This window comes from Sciurus vulgaris (assembly GCF_902686455.1).
Source record: "Sciurus vulgaris genome assembly, chromosome: 12".
NCBI classification, from domain to species: Eukaryota; Metazoa; Chordata; class Mammalia; order Rodentia; family Sciuridae; genus Sciurus; species Sciurus vulgaris.
Window position 1 is genome coordinate 80733666 of NC_136473.1, and position 14790 is coordinate 80748455.

Here is a 14790-nt window from a genome sequence, read left to right on the forward strand (position 1 = left end):
GGTCTGTGGACCGCAGCCCTTAGAAGTCTCTCACCGCAGCGGCGGGCAGTCACTGTGGACCAAGGACCGAAGATACTGGAAGCCTCCGTGGGTTTTCTAGACGTGAGCGGATTCCGCAGGTAAAATTACTTCCTGCAATTGGATGCTCAGCTCTGAAAGCTTTGGAATCCTCCGTGTCGGCCAATCACCGAGCTGGAGAGCTGCGCGGCCCCTCGCAAGCCCACCTTTTTCTTTTCCGCCTTCTCCAGATATACTCAAAGTCTCGCACCCAGGTATAGGCGGGTCACGTGATGCCGCCTCCTCACATGACGCGGGCGGGGTGGGCCTCGTGCTGCATGACGTCATCACGTCGCGCCGCCGCGGAGACTAGAGCCGAGACGATCGCGGCTACGGCTCCAGAGCCTCCGGGTCGGGGCGGCGGCGGCGGCGGCGCTCCGGCTTCCGCTGAGCCGCCTGCTGGCCCCGCGCCCTACCCCATCCCCACAGGCTGGGGACAGGCCCCGCACGGCCTGGTGGGCCCGGGAGCGGAGGTGAGTTGCGCGGAGGTGGTGGCAGTCTGCCTTCGTACCCCTCAACTCCCGATTCTAGCCCTTCCCCCATACTCGGTCGCCCTCCCAGGTGGAATGGGAGGGTCGCCGGGAGAGGAGGGTGCTGGGGCGTCAGGCCTCGAGCGGCCGCCCCTCTGCTCCTCCGCGCCGCACCCCTCCCACTCCTCCACCTGGCGGTGCCCGGTGTTAACGAGGGAGGAGACCCCGTTTCTTCTCTGCAATTGAGCCTTCCAGAATTTGAAAACCGTCGCCTGCCCGGATCTCCGGTGGTGGAACCCCTTTTTATTCAGATGTGAACGGAAGTTCTAGAATAGATCGCTTCCGAAAGGTGAGGGTGAATTGATGTGCCGAGACTGCTCGGCCAGCAGGAATCCCCACAGGAAAGACGGTCTGCACTGAGGTTACCGTCAGTTTTGACACAAACCGTTAAGTCCAGTCACAGGTGGGGCCCTGTGGTAACGCCCCAGAAAATCTTCAGAGACTGCGGACATTTGTTCCAGAGTGGGCTTAAGGAAAATGTGTGCTTTTCTGTGAAAGGGATCTTGCAGAGTTGTCAGGGGGAGTATCTGGAGTGCTTTGAGTAATGTAGCCATAAACAAGTCGATGAGAATTTAGGGTCTGGTCTTGGCTTTCAAAAATAATGGCGTAGTTGTGGACTTTTTAAAACCACTTTGATTTTTCTTCCTAATTTCAGAAAGTTTTGGGTTCCAAATAATAATTCTCTCAATAACCACATTTTGGGTCTGGGGTTGCAGCTCAGTGGTAGAACACTCGCCTAATGTGTAAGGCACTGGCGATTCTCAGAACCGCATATAAATAAATGTTTATCGACAACTAATAAATAACTCCATTTCGTTCCTCAGAAGTGTCCCTGAAGCCCCCCCCCCAAAAAAAAAAAACCATAAAACCACATACTTAGTGTGACTAAAGTCCACCAACAGTCAAAAAACTACTTATGCTGAGTTTCAAATGTGTAATCTGTTAGTGAGTTTATTAATGAGTACAAATGAACTTTGCACTGTCACCCCCTTGGTATTACAGGGCATATAGGTTCTGGGAACTCAAGGATGCTCAAGACCCTTATATAAAATGGCATAGTAGGGGCTGGAGTTGTAGCTCACGGGTTGAGTGCATGCCTAGCACATGTGAGGCACTGGGTTCAATCCTCAGCACCACATGAAAATAAATAAAATAAAGCTAATGTGTCCATCTACAACTAAAAAAATATATTAAAAAAAGCACAGTCTGTGTATAACCCATGCACATTCTCCTGTATATTTTAAATCATTACTTATAATAACTAATACTATGTAATATTCTTTCCTTGTATTGTTTAGGGAATAATGAGAAGAAAAAAGTTTGTACATGTTTAGTGTATATGAAATTTTACTTTTTCAATGTTTTTTGATTAATGGTTGGTCGAATCCATAGATGTGGATCTAGAGGAATTCAGAGGAAGAAGAGGTAACTTTCACTTGGAATAGTTGGTGGCTAGGTCAAGGTGGTGATGCCAAGGAATAGGATGTTTGGATCTGAAGAAGCTTTTCTTAGTTTCTTAATTTATAAAGTTAATTGAATGTATTCCGTTTCCCCATTTCTTCAAATACGCTTTTTTTTTTTTCTCTTGTGTTGCAGAATCCAAGGACCCCTTTTGTTTTTTCTCCATATTACTTGATGGGAGGCATTATGGCCCCCAAAGACATAATGACAAATACTCATGCTAAATCCATCCTCAACTCAATGAACTCCCTAAGGAAGAGCAACACCCTCTGTGATGTGACATTAAGAGTAGAGCAGAAAGACTTCCCTGCCCATCGAATTGTGCTGGCTGCCTGTAGTGATTACTTCTGTGCCATGTTCACAAGTGAGGTAAGTGGTGTGATGTTTTCTCACAAATGAGACTCTCAATATGTTATCTTCATATTGTCTCATTGCAGTCAATAAAATAGAAATTTGATATGATAGTGAATTTTTACAGTAGAGTAGTTTAAACAAGCAGGCTCTGGATAAGATGTGCATTTTCCTCATCTTTAAATTAGGGATGGGGATGATAATAATACACAATAGCATGTGATTATTGTAAAGATTATTTTAGAAGATTACATGTAAAGTGCTTAGAAGAGTCTCTAGTGTATAGAAAAAAACAAATGCATTGGATTTTACTTAATGTTTTTAAGTTTGTCTTCTAGTTTTCTCATGAGATTTTAAGGTGAAGACCAGGGGGATAAGAAGGAAGGAAAGAGGAGGAATAGGATTCAGACCTAATCTAATGCCTTTTAACGATACGTGAAGAAAATCAGTATCCATTCTACCAGTATGGATTTCAGGGTGATTTCAAATGAGGGGACGATTTATGAATGGCTGTGCAGGCGTAAAGGGTATGACTTGGAAAAAAACTGACTCAGGTGTCTAAGAATTAACAAAGGGAATTAGCAATAGATTGTCTTGACAAGTTAATGATAACTGCTTTTATGGACCAGCTACTGAGCTCCGTGTTGTTATGCATATGTCATGTTGGGGGTAGTATTGCCATCTCATTTTACAAATTAAGGAACAAGGTCTCATATTAAATGAGTTACCCAAAGTCACGAACTTGTAAGTGGTAGAGGTGTAATTTAGTCTTATATTCTCTGACTCTAAGGCCTATCTTTTGCCTACTGTGTTTCCTCAGCCCCTGAAGTACACATTTTATTGTTTACAAGCTAATTTGAAAGCCATTGTGGTTTATGATACTGTGAGCCAATGCTCAGTGACGTGGCTGGCAGGAAAAACATAGAAACCTGACAGGTCTTTCCATCTAATTCAGGATAATTTAAAATGATCTGACATAATATAACATTACAGAGCCCAGTCCTATACTGGTCTCCACAATATCTGTCCATCAGAAGCAGTTGGCCTGTAACTGGTTTAGAAGAGTGCAGCTGCTGAGCATGAAATGGGCTGCTATTGATATATTGTGCATCCTATTTTTTGTCAGCTTGAAAAAAATTTTCTCTACATTATTTATTCTCACATTAAGAAGTATGGAGTTTTATAAAATAGTTTTTTTTTTCTCATCAGCAATTCTTTATTTTTTTATATCAGGCAAAAAAAAATATGTGACTTTCTCTTTACTTTTAAGAGTAATTGTTTTAAAGGAAAGAGTTCAGACCTGAATTCTAGGTTTGTTCTCGTAGCAGTTCTATATGAACCCTAGCAATCATCTGACTGCACTGGATGGATCTGTAAAAGAATGGTTGAACTAGCCGGCTCCTTGTTATCTTCTAGCCCTAACATTTTCCTCAGATGTGCAAATGAGAGATCACAGGACCTCAGTTTTACCTGTCTCCCTGTCTCTTACTAATTAAGTTACCCAACTCAAGTCATTTAACATCTTTGAACCTTACATCATTTTTCTCTTAAATGACAGTAATGTCACACTTAACCATCTAACCAGTTGGTGTGGGAATTAGATGAAATAATCATAAATGAGAAGCATGCTGACAGATTGTAAAGCAAAATATAAATGTGAAATGTTCTGGATTCTTACATAAGTGAAATAATTTCCATGTTTAAATTATTTGTCCATTGGGAATACAGTTGATTTATTGAATGACAGAATACACATACTCATATCTTATTTTTTTGGTGTCAGGAATTGAACCCAGGGATGCTTAACCACTGAGCCACATCCCCAGCCCTTTTTTAAAAATCAATGCAGGGTCTTGCTAAGTTACCCAGCTTGGCATAGAACTTGAAGTTCTCCTGCCTCAGCCTTCTACTTCAGTGGGGCTATGGGCATGCAAATGTTAGGGATTGATATGTGTTTTTGCTTTGGTAAAGAATGCTTTTTGGTTACTATCTGGTTTAATGGAGAAATCAAAGATAATTAAGTCATCTAGTTCTTAGTGGAAGTATACTAGTGTTTTGTGAGTAATATTACTAAAGTTTAGATGTAGTAAAGCTATCATCATGTAATCAGCTTTCAGATTACTGTCTTGTAAAATTGAGGATTTTTACTCTTCAACAGTTTTCTGTCAGGCATGGTGGTTCATGCCTGTAACCCCAGCAACTCAAGAGGCTGAGGCAGGAGGATCACATGTTCAAAGCCAGCCTCAGCAACTTAGTGAAGCTCTAGGTAACTTAGTGAGACACTCTTTCTCAAAATAAAAAATTAAAAGGTCTGGGGATGTGGGTCGGTGGTGAAGTACCCCTGTGTTCAATCCCTAATACCACAAAAAAACCCACAATTTTCTATGATTATCTGGCCTCATCAATACTCATTATTTCAAGGAACTATTCTAGACTAAATATACAACCAATTACAAGTTATTCAGTAATCCTAAAATAGAGTCATCCAATATTTTGTAATTGAATTGTGGTGGGGGGGTATGTGTGCTAAGGATCAAAGCTATGGCCTTACGCATGCTAAGCAAGGGCTCTGCCAGAGAGCTGCAACCCGAGAGACCAAATATTTTGAAAAAGTTTCAAACAATTCAGTTATATTCAGTATTAACAGAAGGTCCCTTGAGGGGATCTGCATTTTCTTTTTCATTGTTACCAACTATAGTTTAAAGGGAGATGACAGAATTTGGTAATCTTGGAAGATGTGACGTTATAGCCCATAGAATCTTATTAGCCCATAGAGCTTCAAATTTTGTATCTTAAAAGCTCATGGACCTAGTGATACGTTTATACAGCTTTTGTTCTGTTCTTTAATACATCTATGTTTGTTTTAATACAGAATTGGGATTTTAAATTATTCACTAGTAAAATTGATAATTCCACCTCTGGTGTACTCCTAGGAGTACAGATAACTGCCTTCTCCATTTGAAAAGCTGCAAATGTATGCACTGTTTCCTTTCTACAAACCCAACAAATAGATTTTCATTTTTTAAAAGATGTTTATGTGATTGATATTATTAACATCCATTTTATCTGTTGGGATTTGAGATTCTATCTTTATGTTATTCTTTCATACCCTGTGGATTTTCAGCTTTCAGAGAAGGGGAAACCTTATGTTGATATCCAAGGTTTAACTGCTTCTACCATGGAAATTCTGTTGGACTTTGTATACACAGAAACAGTTCACGTGACAGTGGAGAATGTACAAGAACTACTCCCTGCAGCCTGTTTGCTTCAGCTGAAAGGTACAGACATTGAAAGTTGGTTTTGTTCATGCCAAACTAGCCCTGGAAATGTTTTAAATAGATTTAAACTTATGGAAACCAACTGTGGGCACATAGGTTTACCACCCATGGCTTTTGAATCTTTGAGCAATGAAACATCAGATGTAAATAACATTATGAAGGAACCTCTCCAAATATGAGTATGCAGCTGTGGAAAAGAGGTCTTAAAAAGTGAAAGAATGAATGATTTATTTTCTGACACAGCTATATATACAATGACCTGTAAGAGTTCATTCTTCTAAGCTAAGGAGGGGTGGAAATTGATAGTATTCATTGCCTGCATAGATACTATTTAACTGCCTGACCATTACATGGCCAGATTGATAGGGAGGCTAAGAGCATTTTTCATGGTAAACTTTTTTGTATCTTTAAATTTTTGAACCATGTAAAATACCTATTAAAAGCAAAATTTTAAATGATATAAAAAAAGATAGTGTAAAGGTCACAAGAGTAGAGATGATCTCCCTTCCAGATTCCAATCTGTTTTAACCTCAAGTTTTTATTATTTTTGTTTTTTATATACACATAATTGAAACATATTTCATTTATAATCCAGGATTAAGATAGTTTGAAGTTTTTGCATTAGTCCAGAGTTATAAAATTAAGTTTACACTCTGAACAACTTTTTTTTTTTTAAAACATGGTACCAAGGATAGAACCTAGGGCCTTGCACATATTAGAATTTTAGGCAGGCACTCTACTACTGAGCTACATTCCCAGCTCCTACTTTGATCTTTCCGATTAGTGAAGTATGAAATTGTTGTATCTTCTGGCTTTTTTCTTCACTGGAGCCTTTTAGTAAGTTTTGATGTAAAGTATAAAATAGGTACATTTGCTTAATTATTAATTGGTTCTATGGATTGATTCCCAAGTTTTATAGTTTTATTTAATTGTGCTAGTGTCCCTGGAAGCAGTTCGTCTTGCTGTGCTTGATGAAGCAGAGGCAGGTATAAAGGTCTGACTGAAAGTGACAGAGCACATAAGGTAAAAATAAGATTTGAATTCCTTAAACATAGAATTTGTAGCCAGTCATGGTAAGCACACACTTGTAATCCCAGTGACTTGGAAGGCCTAGGCAGGAAGATTGCAAGTTCAAGGTCAGCCTCTGTAACTTAGTAAGGCCCTGTCTCAAAAATTTTTAAAGAGTTGGGGATATGGCTTAATGGTTAAGCACCCCTGGGTTCAATTCCTGGTACCAAAAAAAAAAAATAAAACAAAACAAAATTTCTAATCTGCTGCTTCAGTGTTGAGTTAGGGTTCCTCTGATAATATACAGAGATGATGGTTGAGATCAAGAATATGAGACCAATTCATACCTGAGTAAGTATCTTAGAAGTATATTCACTACTTGTGTTTGTCCTAGGGGTGAAGCAGGCCTGCTGTGAATTCTTAGAAAGTCAACTGGACCCTTCTAATTGCCTGGGTATCAGGGATTTTGCTGAAACTCACAATTGTGTTGACCTGATGCAAGCAGCTGAGGTTTTTAGCCAGAAACATTTTCCTGAAGTGGTACAGCATGAAGAGTTCATTCTTCTAAGTCAAGGAGAGGTGGAAAAACTAATCAAGTGTGATGAAATTCAGGTACAGATTGGGCTTGGTATTATGGTTTCTTCAAAACTGGGCCATTTCACAGTGGGGAGAGGATTGAATATCATGAAGATACAGGGAAAAGCAGTAGAGTGGAAGGTGAATGAGAGGGAGGGAGAGAGGAAGGGAAACGGAAAGATAGAAAATGATTCTAACAGCATCACATTTTATTTATTTATACACACTAGAGCGAATATCTCCTTTTTGTATTTGAAAGAACCAGTCAAGAAAGAACCAATCAAAAATGACTGAAAAGATCAGCAGAGTAAAATGAAAAGGGGGAGAGAGGAGGGGAGGGGGGAGGGAGGAGCGGAGGAAGGTGGGAGGGGAATGGGGATTGAAATCAGGTTCTTTTTATGTATAATTATATCAGAAAGAACCCAAATAACGTGTAAATATAATGTTCTAATAAAACCAAACAGGACCATTACAAACAAAAAACAGGGTGTATTTACTGTGCTTCTGTATAAGAGCTTCATAATTAAGTTGGTTCCAAAAATATTGACCTTGAAGATTTCAGTTTATTTGCCTATTTATGGAGAAGGAATTCACCATATTCCTCCCTTAAATATGTGATCCTAGTGGTTAAGAATCACTATTAAACAGAGCAGAATAAGCAGAGATTGGAAGCAAGGTAAATGTCCATAGAATACTATTAACCATTCACCATTCACTTATTTTACAAAGATTTATTGAGAGTATCTACTATATGACAATCACTGTATCAGGTGCTACAACTTCACAACTGGTAAAATACAGTTCTTGCTTTTAGGGAATTCACAGTGTAGTTGTAGACAGAGACATACAGACAAAAAAAATTAGAAGAGAATATAATGAGAATAATGAGCATATGCAAAGTAAGAAAATCACATAGAAGAAAGAGGAGAAAACTTTTGCCCAGGAGTGGATCAAAAAGGAAGAAACAAAATTTGGGCTGGGTGTGGTCGTGCACCTCTCTGATCCCAGTGACGAGGGAGGCTGAAGCAAGAGATCAGAAGTTTGAGGCCAGTCTCAGCAACTTAGTGAGGCCCTAAGCAAATTAGCAAGACCCTGTCTCAAAAATTTTTTTTAAAAAAGGGCAGATGCGGGTGCTGGGGATTTGGCTCAGTGATTAATCACCTCTGAGTTCAATCCCCATTACAAAAAAAAAAAACAAGTTGTTAATGAGGATCTGCATAAGCAAGAGCCAGACATAACTGCCTTATGGGGTTGCGGAGGAAAAACTACCTATGCCAGGTACCCATTCAGTGACTGAACACAGCAAGAAGAATCTTAGTCAACCCCAGTTCTAAATCAAGAATACCAGAAGTTTACCAATTTTTATGCAGATACCTCTACAGTTAGACTTAGGATGTGAGTGGAAAAGCCTTTATAAGGCCAGTATATGCCTTTGAAACCTGTAACTTGAATTTCCAGTGGACTAATTCTTCGTACTTCGAGAAAAACACCTGTGAGAGCCAAGTGGTAGGATGACAGTCTGTCAGATTTTGTTTCCCCCAGTTAGTATAAATTTGATTTTCTAGGCAAAGTAGTTAAGAGTCTGTTTATTTTTCTCCTCTTCATTCTCTTCTGGTAATAAGAAAATGGATTTTCATTAATGGATTCCTTATGGAAGCTAGTGGCACCTCAGTCGGTGTGCCTAGTCTAAGCAACAGATTTAAATTGTGAAGAATTAACATTTGAGCCAGATGCAGTGTTGCATCCCACCTGCTTGGGAGACTGAGGCAAGAGGATCGAAAGTTCAAAGCCAGCCTCAGCAACTTAGTGAGGCTGTAAGCAACTTAGCAAGACCCCTGTCTCTAAATAAAATATTTAAAAAGGACTGGGGATGTGTCTCAGTGGTTAAGTGCCCCTGGGTTCAATCCCAGGTACCTAAAAATTAAAAAATAATAAAAAAAAAGAATTAAAATTCACTTAAGTCTTAAGTGCTGTAAGAGGAATTTGCTGCTTAAAGAAATTCTCTGATATATGTTTATAAACCAGATGATTACTTCCTGAATTATTTTGTCAGAACTAAGATTTGTATGTAACAAAACAACAGGTCATATATATCTTATCAAGTTTTTGCCAACTTTTTTGTTACACTTTAGTGACTTTTCTGAGGGAATATTGACTTAGGGTCATTGGTGACATTGTTTCTAACTAAAGAGGAATTATTTTCCAATTTCACATGCTGTTTCAGCCCAAAGAAGCTGCTGTTAAAAAAACTGCTAAGAATATGCTTAAGAGGGGCTGGGATTGTAGCTCAGTGGTAGAGCTCTTGCTTAGCACTGTGAGGCTCTGGGTTCAATCCTCAGCACCACATAAAAATAAATAAAAATAAAGGTATTGTGTCCATATACAACTAAAAAAAAAAATTTTTCTAAAGAATATGCTAAAATCTTAGCCTCACCCTCATGGTGTAGGACATTGTAAATCCTTTTGCTGACAGGCCAGGCATAGCCAAAAAATATATATTCTCCAAACTTAGAAACTAGCAGTTTGCTAGAATATCTTGATTTTTTTCTTGATTTGTCCATGAAATAGAACATACAGTGAATGAAATAAGCACTATAGATGTAAAGTTCACTGCATATAATAATAAAACAGCCAGTACTTACTCAGCATTTATTATTGATTTATTTACCCAATATTTATTGGGCATTACTATGAGCCTAGAACAGTTCCAGGTGCTGGAATCCAGCTATGAACAAAACAAAAATCCCTGTCTCCTGTAACTTCTATTCTTATGGCTCTGTTCTTCATACTTTTATCTTATTTAATTCTTGTATCTCCATTTTTAAAGGAAGAAACTGAGGCTTGGAGATTAACTGTCGTACCACACCTCGTAAGTGGTAGAGCCAGGATTCAAATGCAGTCAGTCAATCTGGCTCCAGTGTTCTCTTACTCACAAAAGCTGGGAACTTTGTCACCTGGTCAGTTTGTTCCTAATTGTCCAAATCAGAAAGCAATTCAGAAGTTTTTATTTTGGAACTGTGAAGACCTAGGAGTAAAATAAAATGTAACAGTGCAAATAGCCTTATTCAGAAGCTAAGATGAAAAAGTTGGAGAGCTTTTTTTTTTTTTTTTTTTTTTAAGTTTTCCTTAAGTGTATGTTAAGACTGGCCTTTGCTTTTTTCTGTAAAAACAAGAAGTGTCATATTTTTCTGTTTATATACCAGTCAGAAATAGGAACCAGATGTCTTGATTCCCAGTTGCTAACACTTCCTCTTATTGGATAAAACAATGGGAAGCAGTGTATCATGTTAGTTAAAATAGCATAGGCTTTACAGGCAGAATTGGATTATAGCCTTGGTGTGTAACTTACATTACCTGTTAACCTTATATTTCCTCTCCTAAAAATGTAGATATATTAGTACTAGTATTAGTATATTAGAACTGTTCTGAGCATTGAATGAGAAAGCCAGTGGCTGATACATCAAGAAATCTTTGTGAAAATAAAGGAGAAGCTATTTTTCTCCATAGTGACGCATTAACATTGAAATGTTTTTTCCCCCAAAATTTAGCCAGTTCTCTACAATTCTAATTTATTTGGCTTCAGTAAAAGCAAGAAGCTCTGCTCATGATTGAAAAACCCATCTTTATATTATGGTATCTAATTTAAACCTAGAAGCCCAGCATGATGGCACATACCTGTAATCCCAGCTACTCAGGAGCCTGAGGCAGGAGGATAGCAAGCATGTGACCAGCCTCAGCAACTTAGCAAGACCCTCAAATAAAATAAAAGGCACTGGGAATGTAGGTCAGTGGTAGAGTGCTTGCCAACATGGGTGAGGCCCTAGGTTCCATCCCCAATACCACAAATAAAATAGGTAAATAAAATAGATAGATGATAGTTTAAACCTAGAAAGTGTCAAGAGTCTTAACATGCATCTGCTTTAAACTACTTGCCAATCATTCCTTTAACAGCAACACAAACTTACCAAATCATGGACACCCTCTTCACCCTCCCCTGTATTTAATCCATCAGTATCCTGGAATAGTTTGACCTCCCAAATATTTCTCTAGTACATCTGTGTGTGTGTGTGTGTGTGTGTGTGTGTGTGTGTGTGTGTGTGTGTGTGTGTTGTGGGCAGGCAGGGGTGTCAGGGTTACTAGGGATTGAACCTAAAGGCACTTAACTATATCCCTATCCCTATCCCTATCCCTTTTTATTTTTTATTTTGGGATGGCATCTCACCAAGTTGCTGAGGTGTCTTTGAACTTATGATCCACTTGACTCAGCCTCCCAAGTACCTGGGATTAAAGGCATGTGCCACTGCATCCAGAGTACATCAGTTCTTTATCACCACTACCACATCTACAGTCTAAATGACATTATCTTTTGCATGTTACACCAGAATAACATCTAAGTGATCTTCCAGCTCTTGGTCATTCCAAGTTGTTCTACCTTTGGTAGCCAGGATTTGGTTTTTTGTTTTTTTTTTTTTTTTTGTACCAGGAATTGTACCCAAGGACCCTTAACCACTGAGCTACACCCCAGCCCTTTTTGTATTTTATTTAGAGACAGGATCTCACTGAGTTCCTTAGGGCCACACTATGTTGCCGAGGCTGGCTTTGAACTTTTGATTCTCCTGCCTTAGCCTCTGAGCTGCTGGGATTACAGGTATGCACCACCACACCCAGCACCAAGACAGTCTTTATAAAACATCAAAATTCTCATATTAATAGCCTGCTTGAAACCTTTTAGTGCTTTCCAATTTCTTTTAAAATCCAGTCTTCTTGTGTCCTTCCGTGACCTTGTCCTTCCTTATCTGTCTTCATCTGTTGTTATTTTTCTATTCCCTCATTCATTCTACTATACTAGCCTTCTATCATTTTCTCAAGCTGCCAGTTCTTTTTTTCTCTAGGATAGTGCTGTTCAGTAGCACATCTGTAAAAATGGAAGTGATCTGTACTGTCTTGTTTAATAGCCACTAGCCATATATTGTTGTTAGGCACTTGAAATGTACTCAGTGCAACTGAGAAGCTGAAGTTTTAATTTAATTTTAGTTAATTTAAATGTAAATAGTGACACATGGCTAGCAGCTGCCACTACTCATCCATCAGATTGCAATTTATTGCTTCTCCGGTAAGGCCTTCCTTCACCCATCACTGTAAATTAGGAAATCACATGCTATTCTCTCTCTGATTACCAGTACCTTTCCTGTATAGTACATATAGGAAAGATTGTTCAGTTTTCCAGTTAACAGCTGCCTCTGCATTTAAGAGCAAGTATCATATCTGATTTGTTCACTGTTACATAGTCAGTTTCAGGACAATGCCTGTCACTTGGTAGGGGTTCAGTAAATCCATCAAATGAATGAACTTTCTGAAACATTTTCTGCACTTTCAGAATACCACAGTTCTTGATAGAAGGTCATAGGGTAGTTTTCTATCTAGTCCCAGTGATACTCTAAAAGATATCTCTCAGAACATACCTGAGCAGCTGGTGGGAAGGACACCACCTATACTTAAGTGTTGGTCTTTGGGAAGTCCTAGGTGTTATTATACCTAGTGTCCTTGTGATATAACACATAGGGTTTTTTGGTTTTTGGTTTTTTTATATATACTTATTTTTTTAGTTGTAGATGGACAGTGTCTTTATTTATTTATATGCAGTGCTAAGGATCAAACCCAGTGCCTCACAAGTGCAAAACAAGCACTCTACCACTGAACTATACAGCCCCAGCCCCAACGTATAGGCTTTTTAGTGGGCGTCTTACCTTATCCAGTTTGGTATATACAAGCCTAGACCTAAGTTCCCTAACTGATTAATTATATATATCATCTCAAATAACACAGGGCATAATACTTAATAGTTGTTCAAATGCTCAGTGGCAGTGCTTTGAAAACCAGCATTCCAGATGATGACAATAGAAGCTCCTGCCTCAGAGCTTGTGGGGATGATTTGGAGGATGAGCCTGAAAGTCATTAGACACAGTTATGAATAAAAGTTATTTCAAGAGCCAGTTTTGATTTGGGCAACAGATTCTCCCACCCAATCTCCCTAAGGTTGTAGAAATAACCAGGCAAAAATTCTGGAATGGGAAAAATTCTGAAGGTAAAGGGCAAGATGTGACCGATTATTAATTAGGTACTGTCTTATCTTAGTAGTTGTTTAATCCAAGTCGACTGTCTAAAATCTTTGTCTAAAAAGATTATTTCCAAAGAAATTGTTTCTAAAAGATTGTTTCCTTGCTATTTCTGGAAGATGGAGAGTAATGGTGTTGAGCAACAGGGAGCAGAAAGGACAGAATAAACATGGTTACTTTTTGAGATTGTGAGCTAATTAGAAAAACAGAAATCTGTAATGTGTAACTGTACGTTTACAGGTAGATTCTGAAGAGCCAGTCTTTGAGGCTGTCATCAATTGGGTGAAGCATGCCAAGAAAGAGCGAGAAGAATCCTTGCCAGACCTGCTACAATATGTGCGGATGCCCCTGCTGACCCCCAGGTACATTACAGATGTAATAGATGCTGAGGTAAGTCATGCAAGACACTGTGAATCCAAAACCTTGACTAGCTCCTATAGTTTAGTATAGTGCTATACTCCTCAGGCTTATTTCTAAGAAAAGTATAAGTCAGACTCCTGACACTAGTGAAAATCTGTGGTTTAATTTTATGTTTTGCTTTTTTGGGGTTTTTTTGTTGTTGTTTTACATACCCCTAAGGGTTTTACTTAAGCAACATCGGATGATAAACTTTGTCTCCTTTCCTATTATACACAGATTGTTACATTGCCCTGAAAAAAAGGGCAAATATGCTTTGCTTGGCAGGTCTCTTAATTTTTGCCCTCTAGGGAAGCCAGCAAAAATGTAGTTTGATGTTTTTTTTTTTTTTTTTTTTTTTTTTTATTCTTATTTTCTTTTTTCTTTCTTTCTTTTTTTTTTTTTTTGGTACTGGGCATTGAACCCAGTGGTGCTTTACCATTGAGCTACATCCCCAGCCCTTTTTAAATTTTTTTTATTTTGAGACAAGATCTCACTATCTTGCTTAAGTCCTCACTAAGTTGCTGACACTGACTTTGAACTTTTGGGATTACAGATGTGCACCGCCATGCCCAACTGATTCATTTTACTATCTACTTTGGTCAAATGTGGAATTTACTTAGAGAAGTGTTTCTTCACCTTAAGATTTTTGGACTGTATTTTTGAAAGTTTTAGCGTACATACCACCTGTTACTTGGTCCATACTTTGGAAGAACACTGATTTATAACATGTAGGCCCAGGTCAGCAGATGAGTTCCTTCTGTGGGCCCAGCCCTGGATCATTATGGGAGTTAACTACAAAAATATTTTTCTTTCTTAATAAACCATGCACATACCCTTTGTATCCAGTTTTTTCCTCCCAGTACTGGGGATTGAACCCAGGGTACCCTACCACTGAGCTCCATGTTCAGCCTATTTATTTATTTATTTTGATGTCAGGGATTGAACCCAGGGGTGCTTAACCACTGAGCCACATCCCAAGCCCTTTTTATTTTTTTGAGACAGAGTCTCTAAGTT

General features: G+C 38.8%; 1 protein-coding gene across 3 annotated transcripts in view; it reads left to right on the forward strand.

Annotated features, from left to right (window-relative positions):
• The first annotated feature begins 338 nt into the window (after nucleotides 1-338).
• Nucleotides 339-14790, forward strand: part of KLHL12 (kelch like family member 12) — a 29115-nt gene continuing 14663 nt past the window's right edge. Inside the window, exons 1-5 of one of the 3 annotated variants that reach the window (XM_079107231.1) lie at nucleotides 339-530; nucleotides 2184-2417; nucleotides 5524-5677; nucleotides 7080-7297; nucleotides 13618-13767. In XM_079107231.1, the coding sequence (XP_078963357.1) occupies nucleotides 2223-2417; nucleotides 5524-5677; nucleotides 7080-7297; nucleotides 13618-13767 (717 nt within the window). In that variant the 5' untranslated portion in view covers nucleotides 339-530; nucleotides 2184-2222. Of the gene's footprint in view, nucleotides 531-560; nucleotides 877-969; nucleotides 991-2183; nucleotides 2418-5523; nucleotides 5678-7079; nucleotides 7298-13617; nucleotides 13768-14790 lie in introns of those variants that run through there. The other 2 variants (XM_079107232.1, XM_079107233.1) reach the window with 2 other exon arrangements.